At 55.4% G+C, this 25,580-nt stretch overlaps 1 protein-coding gene across 1 annotated transcript in view; it reads left to right on the top strand.

Moving 5' to 3' along the window:
* Window positions 1-5,226: 5,226 nt before the first annotated feature.
* RAB11FIP4 (RAB11 family interacting protein 4) overlaps window positions 5,227-25,580 on the top strand; it is a 102,774-nt gene continuing 82,420 nt past the window's right edge. The window contains exon 1 of the mRNA XM_054573160.1: window positions 5,227-5,385. Within this exon, the coding sequence (XP_054429135.1) occupies window positions 5,227-5,385 (159 nt within the window). The remainder of the gene's footprint in view (window positions 5,386-25,580) is intronic.

The raw sequence follows: 25,580 nt of genomic DNA, 5'->3' as shown, positions 1-25,580 counted from the left end.
AGGGGTGGGAGAAGGGAGGCCATTCCAGGCAGAAGGAGCTGCATGTGCAAAGTGAGCTAGGCATTGCATTGATCAATTCCATGTGGAGTCATTGTCTTGGGACTGAGGCCCATGCCACACACAACCCCTGGGAGACAGGAAGTGCTCATAAGTGTGTGACAGAGTGTGGTAGGCTGCGTTAACTCCTCTGCCGTGTCTTACAGAACAGAGGGCAGAGCAGGGACCTGAGTGGAAAGGGCCTGCCTGCGTACTGCCTGTGCTGAACACGTAGGAGCTTTTCTTTTTGGCAGCAGGGGGCAGCAGAGAAGGCTGGAAGCTTGGGAAGGCCCAGATTGAGGGGACTTCAGGCAGGTGAAACCTAAGGAATCTGGCAGAGGTAAATGCTGGTGCTGTGGCCAAAAGCCAGTTTTAGGAGCCATTTCTGCATCTGATGAGAGGATATGGAGCCCAGCTGGATAGCATAGGTAAGGTCATCTTGGCTTGCTTGCACCCGCAGGCACGCTCTGCTATCCAAGCGTATTTCAGGATGGGTGAGAAAGCAAATGGTTCACACCAACGTTTTCCTCTCCAGAGCGATAATTATTCATAGTTGAAAAAACAAACAAAAACTCAGCAGGTTGTGAGCAGGAAAAGACTGTGAATCCTGTCCCAGTTCCAGACAACATGGCCAATGACATCAAGGCCCATAAATGAAAATCAGTAATGTTTCCGCCATTTAGTCTGGTTCTAAACCTCTGCGCTGACACAGTAAAAACCACCATGCGCCAAGCACGTTATGAGGCACATTACATTCATTTGCTCATGAAAAACCTGTAGGACCTCTGCAAGGTAGGAGCTACTATCCCCACTTTACAGACAGGAAAACTGAGGCCCAGCGACATTTACCTTCCAGATTCATAGGACTAAATGGGCAACAGACCTTGGGATTCTAAAGCCTGACTTCCTTTTCTTTTTTTTTTTTTTAAGATTTTATTTATTTATTTTTTTTAGAGAGGGAGAAGGAAGGGAAAGAAACATCGACTCATTGCCTCACAACTCAGGCGTGTGCCCTGAGCGGGAACTGAACCCGCAACTCTTGGTTCACTGGCTGCTGCTCAATCCACTGAGCAACACCACCCAGGGCCTAGATCTTGACTCTTAATAACCTTTTATAACTTCCACAAACTATGCTTCCCATAGGTATTGGTTTCCTGTAGCTGCTGTAACAAACTACCACAAGCTTGCTGGCTTAAAACAACAAACATTCACTCACAGTTCTAGAGGCCAGAAGTCTGAAATCAAGGAGTCGGCAGGGCCACACTCCCTCCAGAGGCTCAGGAGAGGTTCTCTCCACGCCTCTCCCAGCTACTGGGGGCTGCTCAGCAGGCCCTGGCTTCTGGCTGCCTCTGTCTGACCTCTGCCCCCAGGGCCACATTGCCTTCTCTTCCGTTTGTGTCACATCGGCCTCTGCTTCCCTCCTATGAGGATTCATTTGTCTGCATTTAGAGCCCACTCAGCTCACCCAAGATAATATTCCTCATCCCTGGGTCCTTAACTTAATCGCATTTCCAAAGACTCCTTTTCCAATAAAGTAACATTTTACAGGCCCCGTGGATTAGGACATGGGTACGATCTGGGAGGCTGTCTTTCAGCCCACCGTACCACATGTGCCCATTCCTTCCTTAACTTATCCCTTCACACACCTTAATTGTGTGGATTGAGCATCGTGCTAGTAGCTGGAAAATGAAAAGAAAAATGACAGAGTTGTCCCTGCTCTCTGGGACCTTATGGTCACTGTGTAACCTTTCATACCTACTTCCCAGATGCTCTTGATAAATAGCAGGGGTAAGACATGCCAGGATAGTCAAAATAGCTGGAACTTACTACTTGTGGCACTGTTCTGACATTTACATATATCAGCTCACCTGACCCTCACAACAGCCTTATCCCCAATGGTAGAGGGGTTCCACTAAGTCTGCACTTGTCACCTGTCTACACAGAATGCTGCAGGAGCACAAGGGAGAGGCAGTCAAGGTGAAGAGAGTGAGGGCAGGGAAGGCTTCCTGGAGGAGGTGCCACTCCCACTGAATCTGGAAGGACAGGAGTTGGCCAGAGGAAGTGGCATGAGGGAGGGACAAGAGTGAGGAGGTGCCCCAGGCAGGAGGCCCCCAGACAGAAGGGAGGAGGGCCAGGAACTGGGAGAGCCCTAAGCCAGCAGATGGGCTCTCAGCAGAGGATCGACCTGACCAAGGTCCTGTCTTTCCCCAGAGAGTGAGCCAGGGCCCTGGCGCTCGCTGCACGTGTGTAGCTGGGCCACCGAGCGAGCAAGCGAGTGGCTGCATGTTGGAGGTGGCCCAGAGGAAGAGGAGAGGGGGGAGGCTCCCAGCCTTCCCGCTCACCCCTCCCCTCAGGGGCCCCTGCCTCCTTGAAGCCAGCCCCTCCGCCCCAACGGCCCAGCCCACATCTGCTGGGCTGCACTGTGAGCTCGCAGATCAAGAAGTTGGGAGCCCTGGGGACCAGGCCCCAGGTCCAACTCTCACAGCCTGGGAACCTTGGAAACTGCACCAGCTCGGTGGGGCCCTCTAAGCACCAGGCAGGCGCCTCTGGCTCCCAGCCTGCGCCCTCAGTACAGATCTCGTTGTGTCATGACTGCCCAGCTCTTGGCTCAGCAAGGACAGGGCTTCTGGCTGCTGTCCTTGCTCCCACTCCCAGGCACTCAATGAGGCACTCAATGAAAAGGTGACAACCAGGAGAGAGTGCCTGAGATACGCCCCACTGGCCCCCACAGCACAGTGCGGACGGACAGAACCAGGCCCAAGCCCGCGCCTAGGCCTGTGTATTGTGGGAGAGGGGGCGGCCATCAAACCGTCACTCAGCAGAGATAAAATGCGGAGAGGAACTCTGTCGGCCAGGCAGGCTTCCCTGAGGAGGGGACTTTTGAATTTGATGTGGAGTCCCTGTCTTTTGGGAAAACCACAATCCTGGTGTGGGTTTGGGGCTAGGTTCACCTAGCATTTGTTCACGCTCAGATCGGAGGCACCCACCCCTGCCAGCTGAGGGGCTGCGGGGAGTCAAGGGGAAGGTCCCCGGCCTCGCTGGGCCCCCGTTTTGGGGGATTCGAGAGCCATTTCCGCTGGCTTTCCAGCAGCCAGCCTCTTTCGTTTCCCTGCTCTCCCTGATTCTCTTCCTTCACTCCTCCATTTCACAGGACAGGGCAAGGGCAAGCAATGCACACGGTAGTTCTAACCTTCAGTCGCCCCTAAGGGAGCTGTGACTGTTATCCCCACTGCACAGAGGAGAAAACTGGGATGAGGAAACCAGTTTCTTGCTGAGGAGCATCCAGCTAGCGGAGAGGCCCACACTCTTCCTAGAACCTTCCACCCCCACCCCACCCCGGCTCCAGGCCTCCCCTTGCCTGCTCCCCTACACCTTGGACTCACCAATCCTCAAACTCACAGATCTTTCTTCCCAGAGGGTGCGCCTGTAGGAATTAAAGTGTCAAGGGGGAGAGGGCAGCTAAAGGCCAAGTTCATCCCGAAAGCTGGAGCCTGGAGAAAAGGGAACCTGGCACTCTCTCAGAGAAGCCACAAGGTAGCTGCTGCGTAGGATGTATTTAGAGTTGAGCAGGAGAGCACAGAGGTGGAAACTGAGGCCCAGAGGGATGGCCACACAACTCGTGCAGAGCGGGGCCGGGCCTACCCTGGAACCCCTGTCTGAGTCCCTGCACTGCTCTTGGCTCCTGGAGATGATGAAGCAGAGGCATCCTCTGGACCCTCTCTTGGCTGGAGGTCAGGGAACACAAAGGTGATTAAGATACATCATGCCCTGGAGGATTTCCCAGTGTGGTTGGGGAGATGGGCACCCCACCAGAGAATTATAAAACTAGATAGGTACCCAGAGGAAGGGACCGCATTCAGACTAATTGACAAGATGGGGTGCCATCAAGGAAGGCTTCCTGGAGGAGGAAAGCTCTGCACTGAACTGAAAAGTATAAGCAGGGGTGGGCTTGGTGGAAGCCTGGTTTTGGGTTGGGGGAAACTGGTGCCACAAGGGTCTGACATGCTGACAAGCCACAAAGTAGAAGGAGGAGAGAAGAGCTCAGCCAAGTCCTGTTGGGCCCCCAGGCAGGGCTGGTGCCACCATGGGCCGCTGCGGGAAAATCTCAGCTGAGCACTTTCGGGAGGAGGCTAAGGTCCAGGCCTGGAGGCTGTGCCACTCCTTAGGACTGAGATTCTGTCCTGGGCTCTGAGCTTGGGCATCCAGAGAGGGCTGAGGGTGGGAACCCAGGGGAGGGAGGGAACCTCCCTAAGGTGTTGGCTGTCCCTAGGCCCTGCAACAGGCAAGCCTAGGGGAAGTCCCTAGCTTTTCCTTTTTCCTGCCCCCTGCAGTCTTCTCTCTACCTCCTCTGTCCCCGGGTCTCTGCTCCCCCTCTCTGCCTCCTTCCTCAACCCAGAGCTGACCCCAGGGTGCTATTAGGGAGGACTGTGTGTTCCTAGGCCTGGAGACTGTTCTTTCCAAGGCAGCACAGAGGTTAGGAGGACGTCTAGATCCATCCAGATCTAGACTGGATAGGAATCCTGACCCAGCCTCTCACAAGCTGTGTGGCCTAGGGTAAGCAGCTCAACGTCTCTGTGTCTCCGCTTCCTTGGGCATGACTGTAGCAGTCGAACACGCTGCTGTATGCATCACCTAGGGTATAATGAGTGCCCGGTACCCACAAAGGTGCAGGATGGATTGGCCGTGGGTAGGGAGACTGAGGGTGGCTGAGAGGCTGTCAGACTCCGGTGGGGGTGGTCCCAGGCTCAGGCCTCATAACTGATTTCCCCAGAGGAGGGGCGGGGCCTCCGGGCAGCTCTGAGTTTCCCGACACTTGTCACGCCCCCACCCTCCGGGTTTTCCAGAGAAGGAGATGAACTCGGTTCGCTGAGGGAAACTGAGTCAGCGGAGGCGTCGGCGCCTCGGAGCGCGAGGGGTCAGCCGGCCCGCGTGGCGGCCCCACTCGGAGCAGCGCGGCTCCTTTTGTCTGCAGTCTCCGCGCTGCCGCCGCCGCCGCCTCCCGCCCCGAGCGGCGGGGCTGCGGCGCGGCGCCTGACACGGCCGCGCCCCCGGGCGGAGGGAGGCTGCGCGTCGCAGACCCACGCGGGCGGCCGGCGGCCCCGGCGGGCGCGCGGTGATGGCGGCGCGGGGCGGGCGGCGGCGGACGCGGCGGGCGGCGCGGGACTCGGGCTAACTGCGGGGCCGACCCGGATGGCGGGCGGCGCGGGCTGGGCGGGCGCCCCCGCGGCTCTGCTGCGCTCGGTGCGCCGCCTGCGCCAGGTGTTCGAGGTGTGCGGCCGCGACCCCGACGGCTTCCTGCGCGTGGAGCGCGTCGCGGCGCTCGGCCTGCGCTTCGGCCAGGGCGAGGAGGTAAGGGGACCGCGGTGGGCGCCCGCCCCCCATCCCGAGTCTCCGCGGCCGCCCCCCCCCCTCCGCTTTCCTTCCCCACCGGCCTCCGAACCCCTTCCATTTCCCCTCCCCCAGCTTCCCTGTCTTTTCTCCTGCCCGAGGCGGTGGCTTCATCCCGGGAGGACTCCCGCCTGTGCCACAGCCTGCCCCCCTCTCCTGAACTGAGGACATTGAGCTCCCCCTGCCCTGTCGGACTCTCGCTTTCCACCATTAGCGCCGGTGCTGCGAGCATCACGCGTCACGCCCAGGGTGGCCTCTCTGCCCATCTTCTGTGTCCCTCTGACCGGTCCGCAACCCACTCGATGTTTGGGGGAAGGAGCTGTCAGAACTTGGCCTCTGGACCCCCGCCCCTTCCCACGCTGCGGTGACTAAGACGCTGCGGTGACTAAGACGCAGAGATCTGTGCGCGCGGAATTCCAGGACGCAGTGGGAGGTGTGCGCCTGGCTGGGCCTAGCCAAGGGGTGAAGAGGACAACTAGGGGCGCTCTGCAGCCTGGCTCCGTGACTGCACCCCCTGCCTAGAATACAGAAGGAGGTGCCCGCTTGTGGCCACCCAGGATTCTGAGCACTTGCGCCTGCTTGGTGACCTTCCCCACCCCCACCCCCCATTCAGGCCCCTATGGGCGAGCTTGGCTGGCAGCTGGTTGTGTTGGCTGCGGTAGGCCTGCCAGAGCCAACCTTGGGGAGCGGCATCTGAGCAGTGTTTCCTGGGGTGGGCCTGTGTCTATTTGGGGAAAGCAGGAGTTACGTTGTTATCAGGACTGAAGTCTGAGGGTTGGTGCTGCCAGTGTGGTGAGCAGAGGAATACCAGCAAATGCTCCATATATCAGTGTCCTCTTATGCCATGAGCACAGGGACAGGCGACTATGTCTGGGGGGAGGGCAAGGCACCCACCTGGCAGGTGAGCATCCCCACCCTCTTGCTACTGTGCACTCCAAAGTGGTCGGGGCACAGAAGCCCTGAGTAGTGAGTTGCCAAGGCCACCTAAGGCCCCAGGCTGTGCATGGGGAGCGCGGGCCCACGGGCCTCACAAGGACCACTGGCTGGCATTCCGTTCCTGGGACAGCGCAGGCCTTGCATTTCAGAACATGGGAGACACCAGGGCATGGCTAGGTTGGACCCATGCCCCCCTGTCACCTGCAAGTGGGAAACTATAGATAAACGTCTCTCCCTGGCACCTGGGCATGGCCTGGACTGGGAGCAGGAGGTGGAAGAGGGTGAAGCAGGTGTCAAGGTTGAGAACTCAGGGGACCCCATCCCGGGATGATCGCTGCTGCAGTTCTGTTGGCGCCCCCCAAGTCTTTCTGCAGACAGCAGCCCAACCCTCGGTCTTCCTGGCTTTGCCCAGGGGCACCTCCTGCAGCCACTGCGTTCCTTCTCCTTTTGCAAGGCCAGCCGAGCAGCCCCCTGGCCTGGGGAGAGCCCGGCTCCTTGCTCTCAGGGCACTGGCTGCAGGGAAGAAGAAGCCGCTGGCTCTGGCTGGGACCTGGAGGTCCAGAACCGCAGAGCCTCCGTGGCGGGAAGGCCTTTCAGCAGCCTCTGGCAGGAGGCCACACGGGCTTGGGCCTGAGCCCTAGCACCCCACCACCTTATTGGCAAGCTAGACAGCTCCTCTTGTTAGAACCTTCTCCCTCATACACTCTAGAGCCAAGCCTGCTTGTCCTTTAGTCACTCACATGGGCCCTCTTCTATGTGACAGCCTTATTTGAACAGTGCTCCTGCCCACCTCACTCCTTCCCACCCATCTTCCCTTCTCCAGGCCAAGTGCCTGAAGCCCCAAGACATTCCTATACAACCCGACAGGGGCCCTGGAGTTGCCATTCACTAATTGTGTGACTCAGGTGTCCTAGTGATAACATGGAGGGGCTGGACCAGAGGACCCGGCTGGACCGCTCCAGCCCCAACACTCACGCATGCACGGATGGCTGAGGGTGCGGCTGCCGTTTGAGCGGCACACCACACTCTCCACTCGTACTAAGTTCCTGGTCACCAAAGCCCCCAGAGATCTTTCTTAGAAACCTCTGCCAAGCCAGACTCTTCCCCACCCTGGAGGAGGGTCCGCGATTGCGCTCTGCAGAAAGCATGCTCTTCTGTCCTTGCAGAAGCAGCTTATAAGCACCGTAGAAAATGAGAAATATGGACAAGCAAAAATTCCCAGCCCCCCAGGGAGCCCCACTGTGACACCTTGGTCACATGCTTCCAGAGCTGTTGCTGTGCTTATATGTAGATTTTCTCTAGAACATGAGACCATGCTGTGCATACTGTTCTGTAACCTGATTTTTCCCCCAGTAAATGATTAGCATTTTTCTGCTTCAATAAATTCTCATCTCATTTAGTATGCAGAGCTTATTCAGATTCCTTATTTGGCCCCCAAAACGTCCATTTCTGCTGTTTTGTTTAAACCAGTTTTCTTTCCAGAACTGTGCAGCCGTGCAGTGCATGCAGGTGTTGTGACCCTAAGGCCTCTCTTACTCAAATGCAATTTTTCTTCTTCTTTTTTTTTTAAATAACCCTGGCTGTTGAAGAGATCGGGCTTGTTGTCTATGTCAATAATTTCTTGAATCTAAACCTGTTACTTGGCCCTATTTCTACTAATTTCATCTTGTTGATTTCATTCCACTGTAACCGACACAAGAGAGTGTCAAACCCTACTTCTGTCACTCAGGCCCTGCGCTGCCTTCAGGTGGCAGAAGCTGGCGCTCTCTGTCTGCATTCGCCAGGCAGGTTACAGACACAGGGCAGGACCACGGACAGGGCCTCGTGGGCCGCGGCTGCTCAGCCTGTATCACTGGCCGGGACCCACGGAAACACAGTTTGCATCCCTACTCACTACACAGTGAGTTCACATGTGCCTTCCAAAATAGGGTCGTCATTTCCCCACAGGTAGGGATCCCTTCAAAATGCTGTATACTTGAGAGTTTCTATTTCATTTCTTTAAAAACCAGAGAGAGGCCTTGATTTCCCAACCCATTAGTGAGTGCTCCAGGACCGACAACGACCATTCGTTAGACGTGGGGTTCAATGAACACCAAGTATCCACCTTCTACCAACTACTCCCAAAAACCAGGGATACCAGAATCAAAAGCTTTGCAAAAATCAAAGTAGACTAGGTTTCAAGTATAAAATAAACATTCATGAGGCCATACTGATATGAATGAATAAGTAAACACTAGGAAACTCTCTTGTACAGAAGAAATTCAAATAATTTATGTAGATGATTCCTCATCACGGAGGTGGGGCTTAGGTGTCCACCCCCAAGTGTCAGAGGTGATGGTGGCCGCCTGCTGAAGAGCCCAGCGTGGGAAGGGGAGGGGCAGCCTCACGGTGGAGAAGCCTGAGCGGCCCTGCCTGAGCCCGGGCCGCGGCCCACAGCGGTCATGAGGCAGGTCATGTGACGTGATGAGAAGGGCACTTTACCTCTATAATCTCCCTCCCCAAACCATCAGCCCGCTCAGGTCACGAGAAAAACATCAGACAAATCCCGACAACTGAGGGGCATCCTGCCAAACACCTGATGAGCACCCCTCAGGTGTGACAAGGTCATCAAAGCCACGGAGAGTCTGAGGAGCCCCCGCAGGCGAGTGGAGCCTAAGGAGACGTGGCACCAGCACGCACTGTGGCATCCTGGGTGGGGTCCCGGGACAAGGAGCGACGTTGGGTAAAAACTAAGGATGTCAGAGTAGAGTATGGACTTTAGTCAGTAACAATGCTGTTAGGCTGGTCTCTGATATCGCCCTAATTTACTGACTTAGGAATCCTAGCAGCAAAGAGAAGACAAGGAAATTTGATGGAAACTTAAGGAAAGTGTCAGACACAAAGCCTGGCCTTTTAAGGAATGTAAACCTGGTGGGGACAGGGGGACACCACTGTCCCAACCCTGGAAACCTGTGGTACAGTGAGAGCAGGACCGCTGTGACAGGCTCATGAAACGATGGCCCAGCACTCTGAACCCATGCTGGCATGTGAGTGCTTAGTCCAGTGCCTGCACAGGGTAGGCACACTGTCAGAATCGCTGCTACTGCTATTATTATTTTCTGAACACTTATGGGCATCTTTGAGAGGCGCGTCTAAGCTGGGGGTTTCCCGGGGCCTGAGGTCAAGATCTGGGACCAGCCCCTGCGTCCTCAGCCCGCCCTCCCTGTCCAGCCTGCCCCGCCCGCCCCGCCCATCCTTCCAGCAGTCTCGGGCCACACTCCCTGTCACACACCCTCCCTTTTCCAGTTGGAAGGCCATCCCTCTTGCTGGAGAAATGGGGACACAAGTAGCTGAGTGGTGTCCCTGTCACGCACTAACACAGCACCGTCTCCCCTGACTTGTCCTTCCTGCTGGGACTGAGGTCCACTCCAGCATCCTGAAGGAGGCTGTAAATTGTTTGGGGGAGGTGAAGCCGCTTTAGTCGACCCGGGACTGGTCCGTAATTTCCCCCTTCTTTAGAGCTGCCCTTGGATGTGGCCAGAAGCACAGGAGATGAAATAAAGGCCCCAGCTGGGCTCCCTGAGTTCCCACATCCCCTCTGAATGAACGGCTGCCACAAGAGACGCTGGTGCCACCTGGCTTCAGGCTGGGATCTGACCTGGCAAATGGGTTAATGGGGCTGGGATGGGCTGAGAGTGACCCGCCTCTGAGGTTCCCGGGCTGCCAGGGCAGGGCAGCCCTGAACGAAAGCTGGGTCCTGCCCAGGACAAGGGGGACCGGGGGCTGAGGAAGAAAGGAGTGCGCCATCCCTATGTCTGCGGCTGCAGCTTGGGGAGCGGGGACGGGGCAGGAGGGGAGGCGTGAGGGGAAGGCGGGGCCGGTCCAGAAAGGTTCGGCCTTTCTCTGTGGGCCGTGGGAAGAAGATCCGGGCTGCGAGGGCAGGCGCGTGTCGGACCCGGAGGCGACTTCGACATGTAGCCAGAGAGGGAGACGGCCCAGGCTTGGGCAGTGGCAGGCGCTGCAGAACTGATGGGCCCGAAGGCCTGCAAAGCCCCAGCAAGACACTCCTGAGCTGTAGAATCGAAGGCTCTTCTGGGGAACGGCCCCCCCTCTATGTGTTCTGCCCTAATAGGGACCTGGTACAGGTGACGACTGTCAAAACAGAAGGCAGGCCCAGGTCCTGTGGGCCTTGCAGGACTGATGGGGGGACCTGCAGCCCGAGAGTGGAGAGGAGGGCAGGAGTGGGCCCGAGGGACCCTCTGCCTCCTGTGTTTCTGCGCACCTGGGTACAGCCCTGTGCTCCTGAGGCTGGAGGTCACCGTGCAAGTGGGACGGAGGCTTCGGCCCCTCGGGAGCAGGGAGTGAGCATGAGGCACCAAGCTCTGGGCACGGGGCAGGGAGGGCAAGCCCCGTGTGGGCCGCCGGCACCCTGGGGCCTCTGGTGTGCCTGCAGCACAGTTTGGCTGTGCCGGGAGGAGGGGCGTGCGAAGAAGGCCCCGAGTCTGGTCCATCCAGTCAGACATCCCTGATGCGGCTGGAATCCACGTGACAAAATGTCTTTGGGTTATGGCTTTGTTCCCAAGACCCTGGATTCTAGAGCAGGAGGAAGCCCCGAGTGGGGGAGGGCTGGCTGGGGGTGGGTGTGGTCTGCGCCTCCCTGGGTGAGTTCTGCATCAGGTGTTTAAATAGCAAGACAGCCTGGGTGGGGGGGAGGTTTAGCAGGCGGAGGATCTCCAAGCGTCAGCTGAGCTCCCTTGGGTGCTAGGCATTCTCCCTTTCACAGGTGGATGCCCAAGGGTCAGGGTCACCAGGTTGGGTGGGCAGAGTGGCCTTCAGGCCTGGGCCTGACTCTGAGGCCCAGGAGCCTTCCCCAGCCCCAGGAAGAGAACAAAGACCCAGGGGAAAGGGGACGCGGGTGATGAGAGCAGGGTGGAGGGAGGAGTGCTTCGCCCGTGGCTGATGGCTGAGGGGGCAGAGCCGGGGTGGGGGGCGGGGGGCTGGCCGGAGGATTCCTGCGTGCCTGGCCAGCTGCGGGCCGGAGCCAGGAACCAAGGACCTGGGGGGTGAGGGGTGGCAGGCTGAGAAACAGCGCCTCCTTCCACGGACCGGGGCTCCACCGCCATCTGCACTGGTCAACCCTGCCTTAGAGGGCAGCGTAGATTTGGGGCTGTGCAGCCACCGAGTGGCTGGTGGTCCCACCCAAGTGGCCTTCCCCATGCGACTTGGTGCAGACAGGAACACCCACGTTCATGGGTCCCTTTGGTGGGGTTGGGAGAGTGGTTCTATCCTAGGCCTGCAGTGTGTGTGTATGTGGGGGGGTTCCTCTGCTTCCTGCCACAGTGGCCCCTTTGGCCCACGCGGTGGTCACCCCCAGCCCAGGCCCTGAGCAGGCCCACCAGGTTGAGCTCCGGAGGGGAGGCTGACCGCTGGCTGGGACCGACAGACCTGCGGGGGGAGGCCTGCGCCGGGGAGGGAGACGTGCCGCTGGCCTGGAAGCAGAGTGAATGTCACACCTGGGGTAACTGCTGTCCCCCTCACCCGAAACATACACACAGTGCTCCGACATTTTTATAGAGTAGTTGATATGGAAATACTTTCTGTGGTGGTTGTCTTTTTTGTAACTCACTGTTTGTTTTTTTAAATGATTTTATTTATTTTTAGAGAGGGGAAGAGAGGGAGAAAGAGAGGGAGAGAAACATCAATGTGTGGTTGCTTCTTGTATACCCCTAGCTGGGGACCTGGCCAGCAACCCAGGCATGTGTCCTGACTGGGAATCGAACTGGTGACCCTTTGGTTCACAGGCCGGCACTCAGTCCGCTGAGCCACACACGTCAGGGCTGGTTGTCTTAATATGTTTCCAGGATTTAAAAAATTGATTTTCCCCTTAACAGCCCCTGGCACACCTACTATATGCCAAAACTCTTCCAGGCACTGGGGAACAGGAGGGGCCTGAGCTTGCATTCTGATGGGCCTGGGGGAGACGCAGGCAAAGGAATCAAAATTATACTGGGCAGTGTTAGGTACTAGGGAGAAACCTAAAGTACAAAGGCCAATGGCAGGTTTTTGACCTTAGAATGACTGTGGAAGGCCTCTTCTGTCATAGATGGACGTTTAGGCAGAGCCTGGAATGCAGTGGGGGCTGTACCTTGCAGATCTCTGGGGGTGGTTGATCCAGGCAGAGGCGGGAGGGGCCTGGGCGTTTGAGGCACAGCAAACCTTGAGTGTAGGGAGTGGGCAGGGGGTGGGCGGAGGAGGCAGGGGAGCAGCAGGGAAGCTGTCACTGCACCCAGATGAGAGATGCTGGGGGCAGGAGCAGCGGGGAGAAGGGGCGGGCTTGCTAATAGAGCCCATTGGAGGGGGGTATGAGAGAAGCGGAGAATTCCAAGGCAGGAGGAGGGCTGGGCGAGGAGTCGGGAGTCTCACCCCGGCCTGTGAAACCTGGAAGGCACCTGGCATCCAAGTGAGGATGCGGCACCAACAGTAGATGGATGTGTCCAAAGAATGCCCCTCAGCTCTGCCCCTCCTGGCGGACCCTTGGCTCTTTCTCCACTTCTTCTACCCCCGACCTTAGGTCTCACTGTCCACGACAGGGAAGTTTACATGTGGAGAAAACACAGAACCTGGTTAAAGTGTGATTCAGTCCACTTACAATACTGGGCTTGGGTTCTTGGGTTTTTTAAGGGACTCAGCCTGGCTGGCTTGGGATATCTCGTCTACCAGGATGGATGATATCTCAAGACACCTGCCTGCCTGTCTTGCGTGTGAGATGCTGACTGCCCATCTTCCCAGCCTCTCAGTCTGAGCACTGCCCCTTGCATCCTTCCCGCACAGAGTAAGGGCCGGCTAGAGCCATAATTAATTGCTGGAACATGCTGCTGACGGGACCACCGGCCCGCTCCGGGGCATCCTGATTGGAGCCACCCCCCACCTGGAGGTGGACTCTGCACCCTTCTGTCTTTCAGTTTTTTCCTCTCCCAGCATCTTCTGATCCTTGGAGCCCCCCCCCACAGAGAACACCCCCTCCTTGTAAACTGCCACCCCTGGGGTCACCGCTTAGGGATCTATTGTCTGTAGCTGCCTGCTTTTGGAGACAAAGGGAGCAAAGCAGCTCAGGATCAAGAAATTTGTATACCGGTGATCCAATAAGCACCAGGGGAGCGGACCTCCTGGTAGCCGTAGCCCACACTGCGGCTCTAAGGGTTTCTGAGCTCCCTTGAGACCTAAGACCTTCAGTTAAACCCACATCTCACAGGCCATGGCACAAAACTCGGAGAAGATTGCCAACTTTCTCCAAAAGTGTCTATTGGTTGCACGTGGACTTACAGTGGGCACCGTCACCAGGGAGGTCCTAGTTGAAGGCCTGTACCTGGACAGGGTAGACAGAGGGCTGGTTTACAGCAAAACAAAAACCAAAAGGGGAACAGAGGTCCATTCGGTGCATACGTTGCTCCAGAACAGCCCTGCCAAAAGGCGGGACTCGCTGCCACCCAAGGCGAGGCCCTTCTGTTCAGACAAGGCTCTCGCTGAATCTTCTTTTGTACAGTGAGCTAAGGTCTGTCTCCTAGAACACCTGTCTGCTGCCCATTTTTCTCTCTTCCCACCCATTCAACCACCTACCTGCCCATTCAACAATGCATCCATTTATACATCCACTTATCCATCTAGCTGTCCACTCATCATCCTCTCCATTCAAATATCTACCTGCTCATCAATCTACCCATCCACCCACCCATCCACCAACCCATCTGTCTACCTGCCTGTCCATCCACCAGTCAACCCACTCATCGCCCCATCCACTCATCCATTCATTACTCATTCACTCATTTCTTCTTCCGTCTGCTCACCCCTCCTTTCAGCAGCCTCCCCAGCTTACCCATCTGTCCCTCCAGCACCCCACATTTACTCGTTATCTACCACGTACAAGGCTGACGCACAGAGGCAGGGATGGGGACTGGCTCTGTGTGGTGCAGGCACTGGAAGGGCAGGTGGGTGAGAGCTCAGGCTGGCGTGGGAGTCAGATGGTAACCGCCCGGGGGGCTTAGGAGCCGGGACTGTATGACCGGCTCAGATGAGTCCCGGACGGGCAGCCGCATCCCTGCCTTCGTTGGAGTCCACTGTCTCTGTGATTGCTCACTTCCCGCGTAGGCCTTTGGGTCTGGTATGGGCTGAGGCCTTACGGGGAGACATGAGAGCCCAGATGGTGTGAAAGGTGCTTATCGTGATGGATGGGCCTCGGTTTCTTTATCTGTAAAACAGGGACCATCGCCCCTATTTGTGGGACTGTTTGTGGATTGCAGAGGATCCATAAAGGCCAAGCACAGTGCCTGCTGGCATTCCGGCCTCTGCCCTCCTTCTCCATGGCCATGCTGGCGTCCTGCTATTTCCCGCCCTTGCAGGGCACCCTGACCCCTTTCTGCTGCCTGGCACTTGACCACGCATGGGCCTCTTTGCTCAGCGGCCCCTGCGTCTTGCGGCCACTCTTGACTTTCTGTGGGCCGAGGGGACGTGGGGATGGTTTGTGCGGACTGCCTTCATAGCTCTTACACTCCCTTTCATCCTCACAACAGCCCTGAGCCCAGGGGTGCAATGAGCTGTTGGGGGCTCCCCCGGTAAGGGGAGGGGCTGGGGTGTGAATCCAGGCCTGTCTGTTTCTAAAGCTGCCTCTCAAGCTGCCTGCAGTTGGGGGTCCCAGGTTTTTCAAGGGCCAGAAGAGCGGGAGGATGGTCAGATCTGACCGTTAGAAACCTGACACTGGAGAAGCCTCCTCTCTGAGGCTTCCTCTGGCTTTCTCAGGCTGGGGCGGTCCGGGTTCGGTTCAGGGTGGGAGCAGGGCCTGGCAGGAGCCTTAATTAGAAGCCGGTTATAACGGCAGGGGCGGGGCGCTGCGCCCCCGGGGAAGATGGCTGCTATGGAAGGCCACCGGTGCCAGCAGGAGCCCGGGATTTAGCGCGGGGAGGCTGCCTGCCAGTGCGCCCTGAATTATGCATCACCACTGCTTCCTGTGCGAAGGGTGATTAAAGAGCCCCGGGAGGCCTGTTCCCCGGCTGCTCCAGTTTCCTTCCAGAGCCTCCGCAGCCCTGGGGGCGGGTAGCGCAGGGGCAGGGGCTGGACTCTCGGCCTGGACCCTCTGGCTGCAGCCTGTCCACATTCTCCAAGCTTCTCCATATTCTTGGCTCAAGATGCAGGCTCTTCTCAGCCTCGGAGGCTCTGTGGCCCCCGCTGGCCTTGACCCCTTCTTGCGCCCAGTGCCCTGCATCTCCCTCCAGCCTCTCGGTTCAGGCCAGGCTGGCTTTAATGTTCTTTCTGTGCCGTAGAGACGTGGTAGGGAGCCCGGACCCTGGCGCCAGATGCACCTGGTTTGAGGCCCAGGTCTTCCACTTTCAGGCCGTGTGATCCTGTGCCTCAGTCTCCTCATCTGTAAAGTGAGAATCCTATTAGCGATATGTGTTAAGCCTGTAACACCATGGGTGACACGGAGTGCTGTAAACAGTTGTTAATATGACTGTTAGCACCCGCTGTAGGTCTGCTGGGAGGGTTGTCCATTTTTATTCTTTTACAGATTCTTTTGCGCGCCTGCTCTGTGTCAGTTTGGTGCTAGAGGACAGATGGATGAATAGGATCGGCTTCCTCCCCTGAAGGGGCTTCATGCTGTGGGCGTGGGGGTGGGCCCCTAAGGCAGACTCTCGGTTAACCTCTGGGACACGGGCAGGGTGGAGGCTGTCCAGGTGTGGCTGGGGTGTGGGAACAGCCATCGCTCTGCCCAGAATAGGGGACACTCTCTGCAAAGGGAAGGAGAGCCATGCTGCACTGGAGGAGAGGCCTCCGGAGGGAGAGCAGCGGGGAGGGAGCAGACTGATGAGGCAGGCAGAGGCCGGCAGAGAGGGCAGGTGGTGCTCCCCGAAGGCTGAAGCAGAGGGGGGACGTGGCTCTGTTGCGTTTTAGACAAGCACTGCCTGCTAGTACTTGGGGGCTGAGGTGGGGCGGGGCCGTCGGCCCGGTCCCGGCAATGAGAGGAGAGTTAGAGCTGAGGGGGAGAGGGGGAAGGTCCGAGGGCAGCTACAGGACTTCCCAGCCGCTGTGCCGGGATGAACAGAAGGGAGCATGGTTTCATGAACCTCCTGTGACCCCACGTAGGTGACTGGGGGACGGGGCCTGAGCCCAGGTGCCAGCGCACGGACTTGCACACATGTACACAGCGTCCGCAACTCACAGGCCTGTGCTCACTCTCAGAAATCCTCCCGAAAGCAGCTGCTCAAACAAAAAGTTCCAAATGTCATCGATTTATAAATTGAAACAAGATTATAGAACATGAAATGTAACTAGTGCTAAATGGTAGGACTTCTATACCTTAAGACCCTTGTCCTTTTCTTGGTGGTGACCCATCGGTGGTTGTGACCAGTGTCTAAGAGCCATTTTGGCCCCTTTCCACCTAATATTTCTTGGGTCAGAATCCCAAACACAGCCATGTCACCTCTCTGCTTAACCCGCTCCCAGCGGTGACCCTTCCGCCAGCCCCTTGCAGCGAGTGTCTCCACAGCGCTCCATTCAGCCAGCAGGGCTCCTGAGCCCGGCGCTCCCGCAGGCCGCTGGGCTGGCTGGGCAACCGCTGCCTCCCCAGCAGCCTGAGCGGTGTGGGCAGGGCAGGGCCCAAAGAGAGAGAAGAGGGAACTTGAGCCCCGCACCCGCCCCACCCCACCCCCCGTACCTCTCCCCAGCCTTCTGCCGGCACACCATGCTGCTGTTCCCAGCCCAGCTGCCAGCCAGACGACTGGCCTTTTCTGTGGGCTTTTTAAAACTCCTGACCCAGGAGACTCCTGCTGCCACTTCCTAGACGCTGAGTGGGTGGCATCAGGAGCCCGCTTGCCCGCTCACCGGCCACCCTTTCCTGGGCCATCCAGGGATTCGTTTGTTTCTCCCGTCTCCTCCCTGTCCCCTCAGTCTCCAACCTGACTTGTCCCAAAGCGGATCCCACCCAAGGTCTGAGGGTCCCCACTTCAGGATGCCCTGTTTCCCCATCAACACTAAGCATTATTTTACATTTTATTTTAAACTTGTTTACATTTTCTTTTTTAATTGCTAATGAGACTTTGAATTTTTTTATATTCCTTTTATTCTTGGTATCTTCTGCATAAACTGTTATATTCACCTCTTTTGAGCACTTATTAAGAGGAATTTAAATTTCAATCTTTATATAAATCAGTTCTTTTTATATTTATTTTGCCATTTTATCTTGCAGTGCTACTTTTTTTGGGGGGGGCTGATTACACTTATTACTCAAAAATTTTCCTACATTTAAATATTTTGTTCAGGTAGATCATACATACCTTATTTCTAATTGTATTTATCATATTTTAGTAGTCAGGGACTTATTGCCCCTTCTCTAACGAGAGTAAATAAGCTATTTTGTTTATAACCTACTATTGTAAAAATATTTGTTTCACCTGTTTGGGATTTATTATGAGGTTCACCCAACATTCAGTTCTACTAATAATTTGAATTTATTTCTAAACTAGGACTGAATCCCATTAGTTTTTTCCTCGTACTCTTTATTTTGAAAATGTTCAAACAGAAAAGCTAGAAGCAGAACATGATGAACACCCAAATACTCTTCATCTAGATTCACTGTTAGCATTTTACCACGTCTCACTTTTCTTTCACGCTATCATTGATTATCATCCCTTTTCTTTAGTGTTGTTTCGTTTTACAGAAGTATTTTAAGTAAGTGAAGACACCCTGACATCCCCCACGAACACCTCGGAGTGTAAGAGCGAGGGCCGCCTCCCGCTGAAACGAGGGCCACCCTTGCGCCCAGGACTCCTATTAACTCAATAACATCATCTCCTCGTCAGCCCGCAGGTTTCCCCAGTTGTTCTCAAAATGCCCTTCCTCTCCTTGTTTTGATCCAGAATCCAATCAGGGGTCGCATATTGCATCTGGTTTGTTATGTACCTGTTCCGCCTTCTGGAAATTAAAATAATCTCTGATTTTTTTTCACCTCCATAACATTGACGCTTTCTGCCAAGTCCAGGACAGTGGCCGGTAGGCTGTCCGATAATCTACATGTCTGATTGTTCCCTCACATTTTTGGCAAGGAGAGGTGGCAGGGTATACTTCTCAGGGCCTCGCCTAAGGAGCCACATGATGTCATTTTTGTCCCTTTATTGGTGATGCTGAGTTTGATTTGTTGGTTAAGATTGTGTCTGCTTGCGTTCTTCAATATAATGGTACTTTTTCTTCCTTATAATTAATAAGTAATCTCTGGGGTGGTACTTGACAGTGCAAGTATTTGCTTCTCCAATAGCTTTTCACAGATAGCGCGTCAATGGGCGCTAAACATAAATTGCCTTGGTGGTTGCAAGGTGGTGATTTTTCTAATCCTATCATTGTTTCCCTAGAGATAGGGTGTTGTCTGTAAATATCTTTCCTTTACCCCTTTTCTGAGCATCACTATGGACTCATCGATTCTTTTCAGTGTATTATAATCCATTACGATCATTTATTTTTGATGCTCAAAGATTTTTTGTTTTTAAAGCAATATTATAAAATTTTGATCACTGTTACTTGCTGTAATATATTTTAAAATTGAGACAAATCAACCAAAGATTACCTTTATAAAAAAACTTTCTGATATTCTTCACCATTTATGGATTTTTAAGTATGTAACACATTTTCACGGTCTTTAATTGTATTGCATTAAATTAAATTTATTAAATTAGAGAGTATTGCTTTTTATTATATCTTAGTTCTCCTATTAGAAGCAAAATATTAGCATTTAAAATAAATGACTTACAGTTAGGTTAAATTAATGTTTAATATTTAATGTGTTTTGTTACCACTGAGGATGAAATACTTTTTCCATTGATTTTTTTTTTTCCTAGCTGCATGTCACTAGCATACAGGAATGCAGTTGATTTTTGTAAATTTATCTTATATCTCACCACCGGTATGAACTCATTTATTACATCTAGTAATTTCTGGTTGATTTCTTTGGGTTTTCAAAGTAAGCAGTCATGTCCTCTTCAAAAAGTAATCATTGTATTATCTCTCCTTTTCCTGTATTTATGAGTCGAATTACTTTTCCTTCTGAGATGAGACTCGCCAGCATTTGTAGAATTAGTTGGCACAGGGGTGGGTACTTGAGACATCGCCTGACCCAGGAGGGCCTGGGAATGAGGCCTGCTGGAATGCTGGCCACGTGGCCCAGGCGCAAGGTACGGAAAACAGGCTGGGACGGGTGCCTGGGCAGCAGTTGCCCTGGGAGGTCTCACAGACAGTGGTAAGTCCTGGAGAGGCTGAGGCTGGTGTTGCTAGGGGACCTGGGCTCATGCAGAGGGAAGGGCCAGGCAGGAGGTAGTCAGGTGTCTGGGCAATGGGTCCAGGGAATACTCCAGCCTCCAGAGGCAGAAGCTGTAGTCGGGGGACAGACAGGCTGAAGCTTTCTGAGCACAGAGGACCACAGGTACGGTCTTAGGCAGCCGGAGCAGCTCTGGAGCTGAGGTTGCTCCTGGCCCTCTGCTCTGGCCTTGGACTAGCGGATAGGACAAGTCAGTACAGGGCGGGGTGGGGCTGGCAGACCCAGGGCCCCATCTTTTTTTCTTATTTTTTAGATGAAGTGACTGTTTCCTACTACCATTAGCATAATGTTGGTGCCAAACCTGGGTTTAGACTTACAATCTTCAGCATGTTAATAAAGACCACCCTCTTCCTGCCCCAGTCTCCTTTTGTTCGAGTTTTATTGAAGACCAGGTGCTAAATTGTACCAAATATCTCCCCAACATCTATTGAATAGTTTAATGATCGCTATTTTCCCAGTTGGCACAAGGAATCATGCTGGGAGGGGGCCGTTCTGATTGGCCAGGCCTGCTCAGGTGCCATCCCCAGGGGCTGGCTGCCCAAACTCCCTGGGATGGGGAGGGTAGTCCCCCAAAGGAAAGTCAGGATGCACCTACCAGACAAGGGGCCACCTGACTCTCTGGGCAGAGAGGACCAACAAATACGGGACAACCAGTCTTTTAATCCCAGGAGCATTAAGTCCCTCCCACTGGGTCCGGGAGGGGCTGGGAGGAGGGTTGATTTCTGTGGTTCTCCCAGCAAACAGGCAGGACAGGGGCCGGCTTCATGCACCGCTGTGCCCCGGGCACCCAGCCCAGAGTGTGGGGCACATGAAGGCACAGTGAACGCTACCTGAATGACTGAGTGAATAGATGAGGCGCAAGGGGACCACCCCGGAACCCAGGAGCCCCTGTTCCTCCTGAGCTCTGCCCTGAAATCATCGTTTGGAAGCAAGCCCCTCTCTGCCTCTCCAGGCAGTTCAGATAAAGATTTGGGGAGCAAGAGGACTTTGTGGTCAAGGACTCAGGTTCTGGGGCCAGATAGGTCGTAGGCCAACTCCCAACTTTCCGACTTGCTGGCTGACCTGGGATCAGTCTCTTTACATCTTCAAGCCTCATGCGGGAAATGGGGATGCAACATCGCTGTCCTCACAGGGGTATGGTGAGCGTGGAATGAAAGGATGGGGCAGCCACCTGCTCAGCGCCTGGTGCATCCTAAGTCCTTTCCGCAGGGGAGTTATTTTCCTGCACTCTCCGTAGCTCCGGGAACACTTAGAAGGGGAAGCCTGGCACTGGTTGACTGCTGCTGCTGTCCCTGCTGTCCCTGTCACTGCCACCCCTAAGGCCCCAGGTTGTTGATGATGATGACGGAGGGACGCGTGGGCACCTGCTCTGTGACAGGCACTGTGTCTGCCACTGCAGATACAGGAATGAATTGAGAAGGTTGTGTCACATAACAGAAAAAAGGGCTTGAAGTTTCTGTCCTGGCTCCATCACTTCCTACCAAATCCTTAATTTCTCTGTGCCTCAGTTTCCTCATCTGTAAAGCAGGAATAGTAATAGAAACTATATGCTTCATAGGCTTGCGAGGTGTAGGTGGATTAACTCAGGTGAGGCCCTGAGGATAAGCCTGGCTCAGGGGGGCTGCTCAGTATCACTGGCCCTCGTCTCATTGGCATCGTCATCACTGCTGTTACTCCAAGGGGCTCCCAGCACAGCGAGGGGGCTGTCGGGGACCCATCACACCCCCGGAGAGGCGGTGACTGCTGCGGGCTGAGTCAGCCTGGAGGCGGTGATGGCCAAGCCCCTCTGTTTTCGCTGCAGCTGCTGCTGGAATATTCCTCACCCCCACAGCCACCTACCCACCCTCTTGTCAGCCTCAGAGGGCATGTGCCAGGCTCAAGGCCCAGAGCCCCCAGGGCCCTGGGTTAGGACCAGCTCACTGTCCCCGCGTGTGGGAGGTCACCCACCACTCAAATGAGATTGCCCTCCCAGGTCTCATCACCGCATTCTCCAGGGGGAGGCCTTTGAAAGTGCAGATTCCGGGGCCCACACTGGCCGCCAGGCTCTGCAGACCCGCGCTGGGATGGCCAGGCTGGGAATCCCCCTGCCCTCTCGTCCCCCTGACTGGAGGCCACAAAGGCGTGTCCCTCGCTGGCCGCCTTCCTCATGGGGAGACCGCCTCCAAGTCCCGGACTCCTGGCACTGATTTCCCCGTCCAGAGAGTGGAGCCAGGAACCCTCCCTGCAGGGGCTGGCACGAGGGTAACTGAGGTGCCACAGCCCGGTCATGCTGGCGACATGGGTCCTCCTCCCTCCACCCCAGGCCTCTCATCCAGTTTCTGTGGGGTGAGGTGTAAATTGTAAATGGCGGTGGAAGTCGTGTGGGGGAGGGGAGCCTGTTGCATCTGCTTTTTCATGGCTGTGCTGGCCTGAGAAGGAATTTGCCTTTGCAAAGAGCTCCCTCAAATGAACATAGAACCCTCTCCCCACGCCCCATTGGCCCCGAGGAATTTCCCCCTGGGGTGCTTTGCATGGGGGCTTCTTTCCAAGGAGGAGGGACAGTTGCAGCAGAGAGGAAGCAGGGACAAGGAAGTCCCTCCTGCCCAATTATCCCCCGCCACTCAGGGTCCAGGTTCTGGGAGGGCTGGCCAGCTTCTCGTCCACTCCCTAGGCTGCAAGACTCCAGGAGGACCCAGGGAGATCGCAGCAGATACATCCCCTGCCCAGGTGGGGCAGGCGGAACTGGGAGATGTACCGCAGGAGCTGCCTGGCATCGGAGATGGGCGAGCGGACCGCCTCCACATTGTTTATTTTTTGCCAAGAGCTCTCCAACCCATACTCTCCTTTGGTCCCCACAGGAGTAGCATGAAGCGAATGCGTCATGGGCTTCATTTCACAGGCCAAGAAGCTGGGACGCAGAAAGGGTGGGCTTTGTGCAGGGTCTCAGCACCAGATTGTGGTGAGGCTACTTTTCTCCTCTCCCCAACTTAGAAATTCCCTAACAGGGTTCCCAGAACTCGGAGTCTCTTTCATTTGCCACCATCTGTCCTATTGATGGCAGCAACATTGAAATGCTGGCTGGGGCCACCACAGTTTGCCTTGTTTCAAGAAGCTAAGTCTCAATTCACTGGAAGGCGGAGGTGCTCTGGTTAAGTCCATCTTGGGGGTAACAGGGCTGGTGGGAAGGCATTTCTGTGTGAGTTTAGCAGAAGCGGCAGTGTGTGGGGGAGGGTGGCCTAGAGCTGAGTCCTGAGTGTTAGTGGGGTGATTAGAACCCAAGCTGGCCAGTTTGGAGGACAAGGAGGGCGGAGTGGGTGTGAGAGGCGGGGCCCAGGCACCGCAGCCCGGAAGGAGCCCTGGTGAGAGGCTGTGCTCCCAACTCGCAAGGCCAGCACAGCCCTTGGATGAGCAAACTGTCCCATTCGACGTTCAGTAGTGGGCCCCAAACCCACCGGAGCCCAAGCGTGAGTAGCACCCTACAGCCCACCCTGAAGATCGCAGATGCCAACCGCGGGCCCAGTGCCAGGCCAGAGCCAGTGGCGGAGGCAAGGTGCCCTCTCACATGGTGCTTTAAACACTGGGCCTCCCCCAAAAGCAATGTCCAGCACAGGTGCCTCTCCCCTTGCAGGGTGAGCTCCCTGCCCCCATGGCCAGGAAGCCTCCCCCAGAGGCGGGACAGCTTGGCTTCACCACCCACCTTCTTAGAAAGGCTTAGCCCACTTGTCCTTGGGCACACCCCCAGCCTCTCTTCCGGTGCTGGCACCCCCGAGTTCCAAGTGGCATGGGGAGTTCCAAGTGGTTGTTGAACTCCCTCTTGGACCCCTGCTTCCAAATCCTGGCAGGGTCCTGAGAGGCCACCCAGAAACCTCACTCCCCCTAGTGTGGTGTAGGGACCGGCAGCGCTGGTTTCCGCCAGGAGCCGGCCTCCGGGCCCTGCTTCCCCTGGACCCGCACTGCAGGGGTGTCGCATCGCGGTGGACTCTGTTCCACCTAACCCCACGATGCTGTAATTTTCTAAAGCATAGAAAAAAGCTTTGTTGTTTTTTTCCCCTGAGTTTAAAAATGATCCAATATATTTTAAAAATCCAACCAGTTAACAAATGTAGCCCTGGCTGGTGTGGCTCAGTGGATTGAGTGCCAGCCTGTGAACCAAAGTGTCGCTGGTTCAATTCTCAGTCAGGGCACATGCCTGGGTTTCGGGCCAGGTCCCCGGTAGAGGGTGCGTAAGAGGCAACCACACATTGATGTTTCTCTTCCTCTTTTTCTCCCTCCCTTCCCCTCTCTCTAAAAATAAATAAAGTGTTTAAAAAAAAAATCCAACCAGTTTACAAATGTAGAAAGAAGAGGTAAAAGGACTGGCCATCTCAGCATACAGAGAGAACCTGTGTCATCAACAGCTCCATTTCTAGCTTGCTTCTGGGCATGGGCTGCCTATTAAAAAGAAGAGAAAAAGTACTCATTGATCTAGAGCCTGCTCTGTGCGAGGTGCCAGGCTGTCCTGATGTCTTTCTCTTTAAATCCTAACACTCTATGAGGCAGACATTGTTGGCTCAGAGAGGTTGAGTCAGTCACTCTTGGTCACACAGCTGGTAGATGGAGGAGGTGGGATTTGAGCCCATCTCGGTCTACTTCCAGAGCCTGGCAGGGACATGATACTGCCCCTGGGCATGTGATACTATTAACAGTCACCTACATGCTTTTACACTGCTCCCCAAGCTATTTTTAGTTCACTCAAAAATAGGGCAGGACGTCTGTCTCTTCCCTGGGAGCTTCGCTGGAATTGTCTCCCTGCAGGGCAGAGTCTGGCTGAAGAGCTAAGGAAACAGTTCCTGAAGGCGTGGACAGATGGATGGACTGATGCCCAGGCGAGTCTACCTCGGACCACCCAGGCATCTGTCCCTTTCATTCCTATTCAGACTCCACACAGAGCCCTCTTGGGTAGTCTCCGCGATTCTGGTGAGCGGCAGCGCAGGCAGTGAATGAGGGGCCCGCTTGTTGACACTGGGACACTATGGGGGTCACATAAAGGAAGGCATTTCCAGCCCAGGAGGTGGCGTCTCAGGTACCGTGGGACCGGCCATCCTGGCTGCACAGCCCCTCTCTGTTGCGCATTGAATGTCCTTGCTCAGGAAGCCACCCTCCCACCACCACCTGTTGCCCCTGCGCCCCCTGAGGAGGGGTCCTTCATGAGGCAGGGGCCCCCCCAGCTTGGGAACCAGGAACCGACGCAAAATGGTTCAGATGCTGAGGAAAACATTGTCTTTCTCACAACACTCAAGCTCAAGGTAGGACAGCTCTAGGGCTGGTTCCTTCGGGGGCTCAGGGGCATCATCCAGGACCCAGGCCCCTTCCTCCGCGTCCCCATGTGGGCCCAGGGTGGTGTCCACTCTCCAGGAGGCCAAGAAGAGTGGGAGTACTGGCTACAGATGGCCTCCCCCCCAACCCGCCCCCATCATCAAAGAAAAACTCTTCTAGAAGCCTCCTGCACATGTTTCCTCATGTCTCTTTGGTCAGAAATGTTTAACATGCTTTTGCGTAAACCAATCACTGGCAAGAGGGATGAGCCCACCTGACTGACTTGGTCCAATCAGGACGCATGCCCTAAGGCACCTGGTCCAACAGGAGGTGGGCATCTCAGCCACATCAGGGCTGCCCAAGGAACGGGGGGAGGAGGGGCACATCGTCGTGACCAGCAGGATGCGCCACTTGGAGCTTCAGGCCTTGTCATTATTTCTTGACTTTACAGAAGAGGGGAATGAAAAGGGTCAGAAAGGCTGAGTAACTTCCCAGGATCATACTTCAGGGTCCCCAGGCCATGTCGGATGGAGACATTTGCTCCCAGCCCTTTACCTCCATCTATTTCTCTACTCTGGTTTCTTCTCTTCCTCCCTTAATCCCATGCCTGCCT

Source organism: Pteronotus mesoamericanus, unplaced genomic scaffold (genome assembly GCF_021234165.1).
Source record: "Pteronotus mesoamericanus isolate MK-2021 breed Mesoamerican mustached bat unplaced genomic scaffold, CSHL_Meso_final contig_246, whole genome shotgun sequence".
Taxonomy (NCBI): domain Eukaryota; kingdom Metazoa; phylum Chordata; class Mammalia; order Chiroptera; family Mormoopidae; genus Pteronotus; species Pteronotus mesoamericanus.
This window is presented reverse-complemented; position numbering and strand designations above follow the sequence as displayed.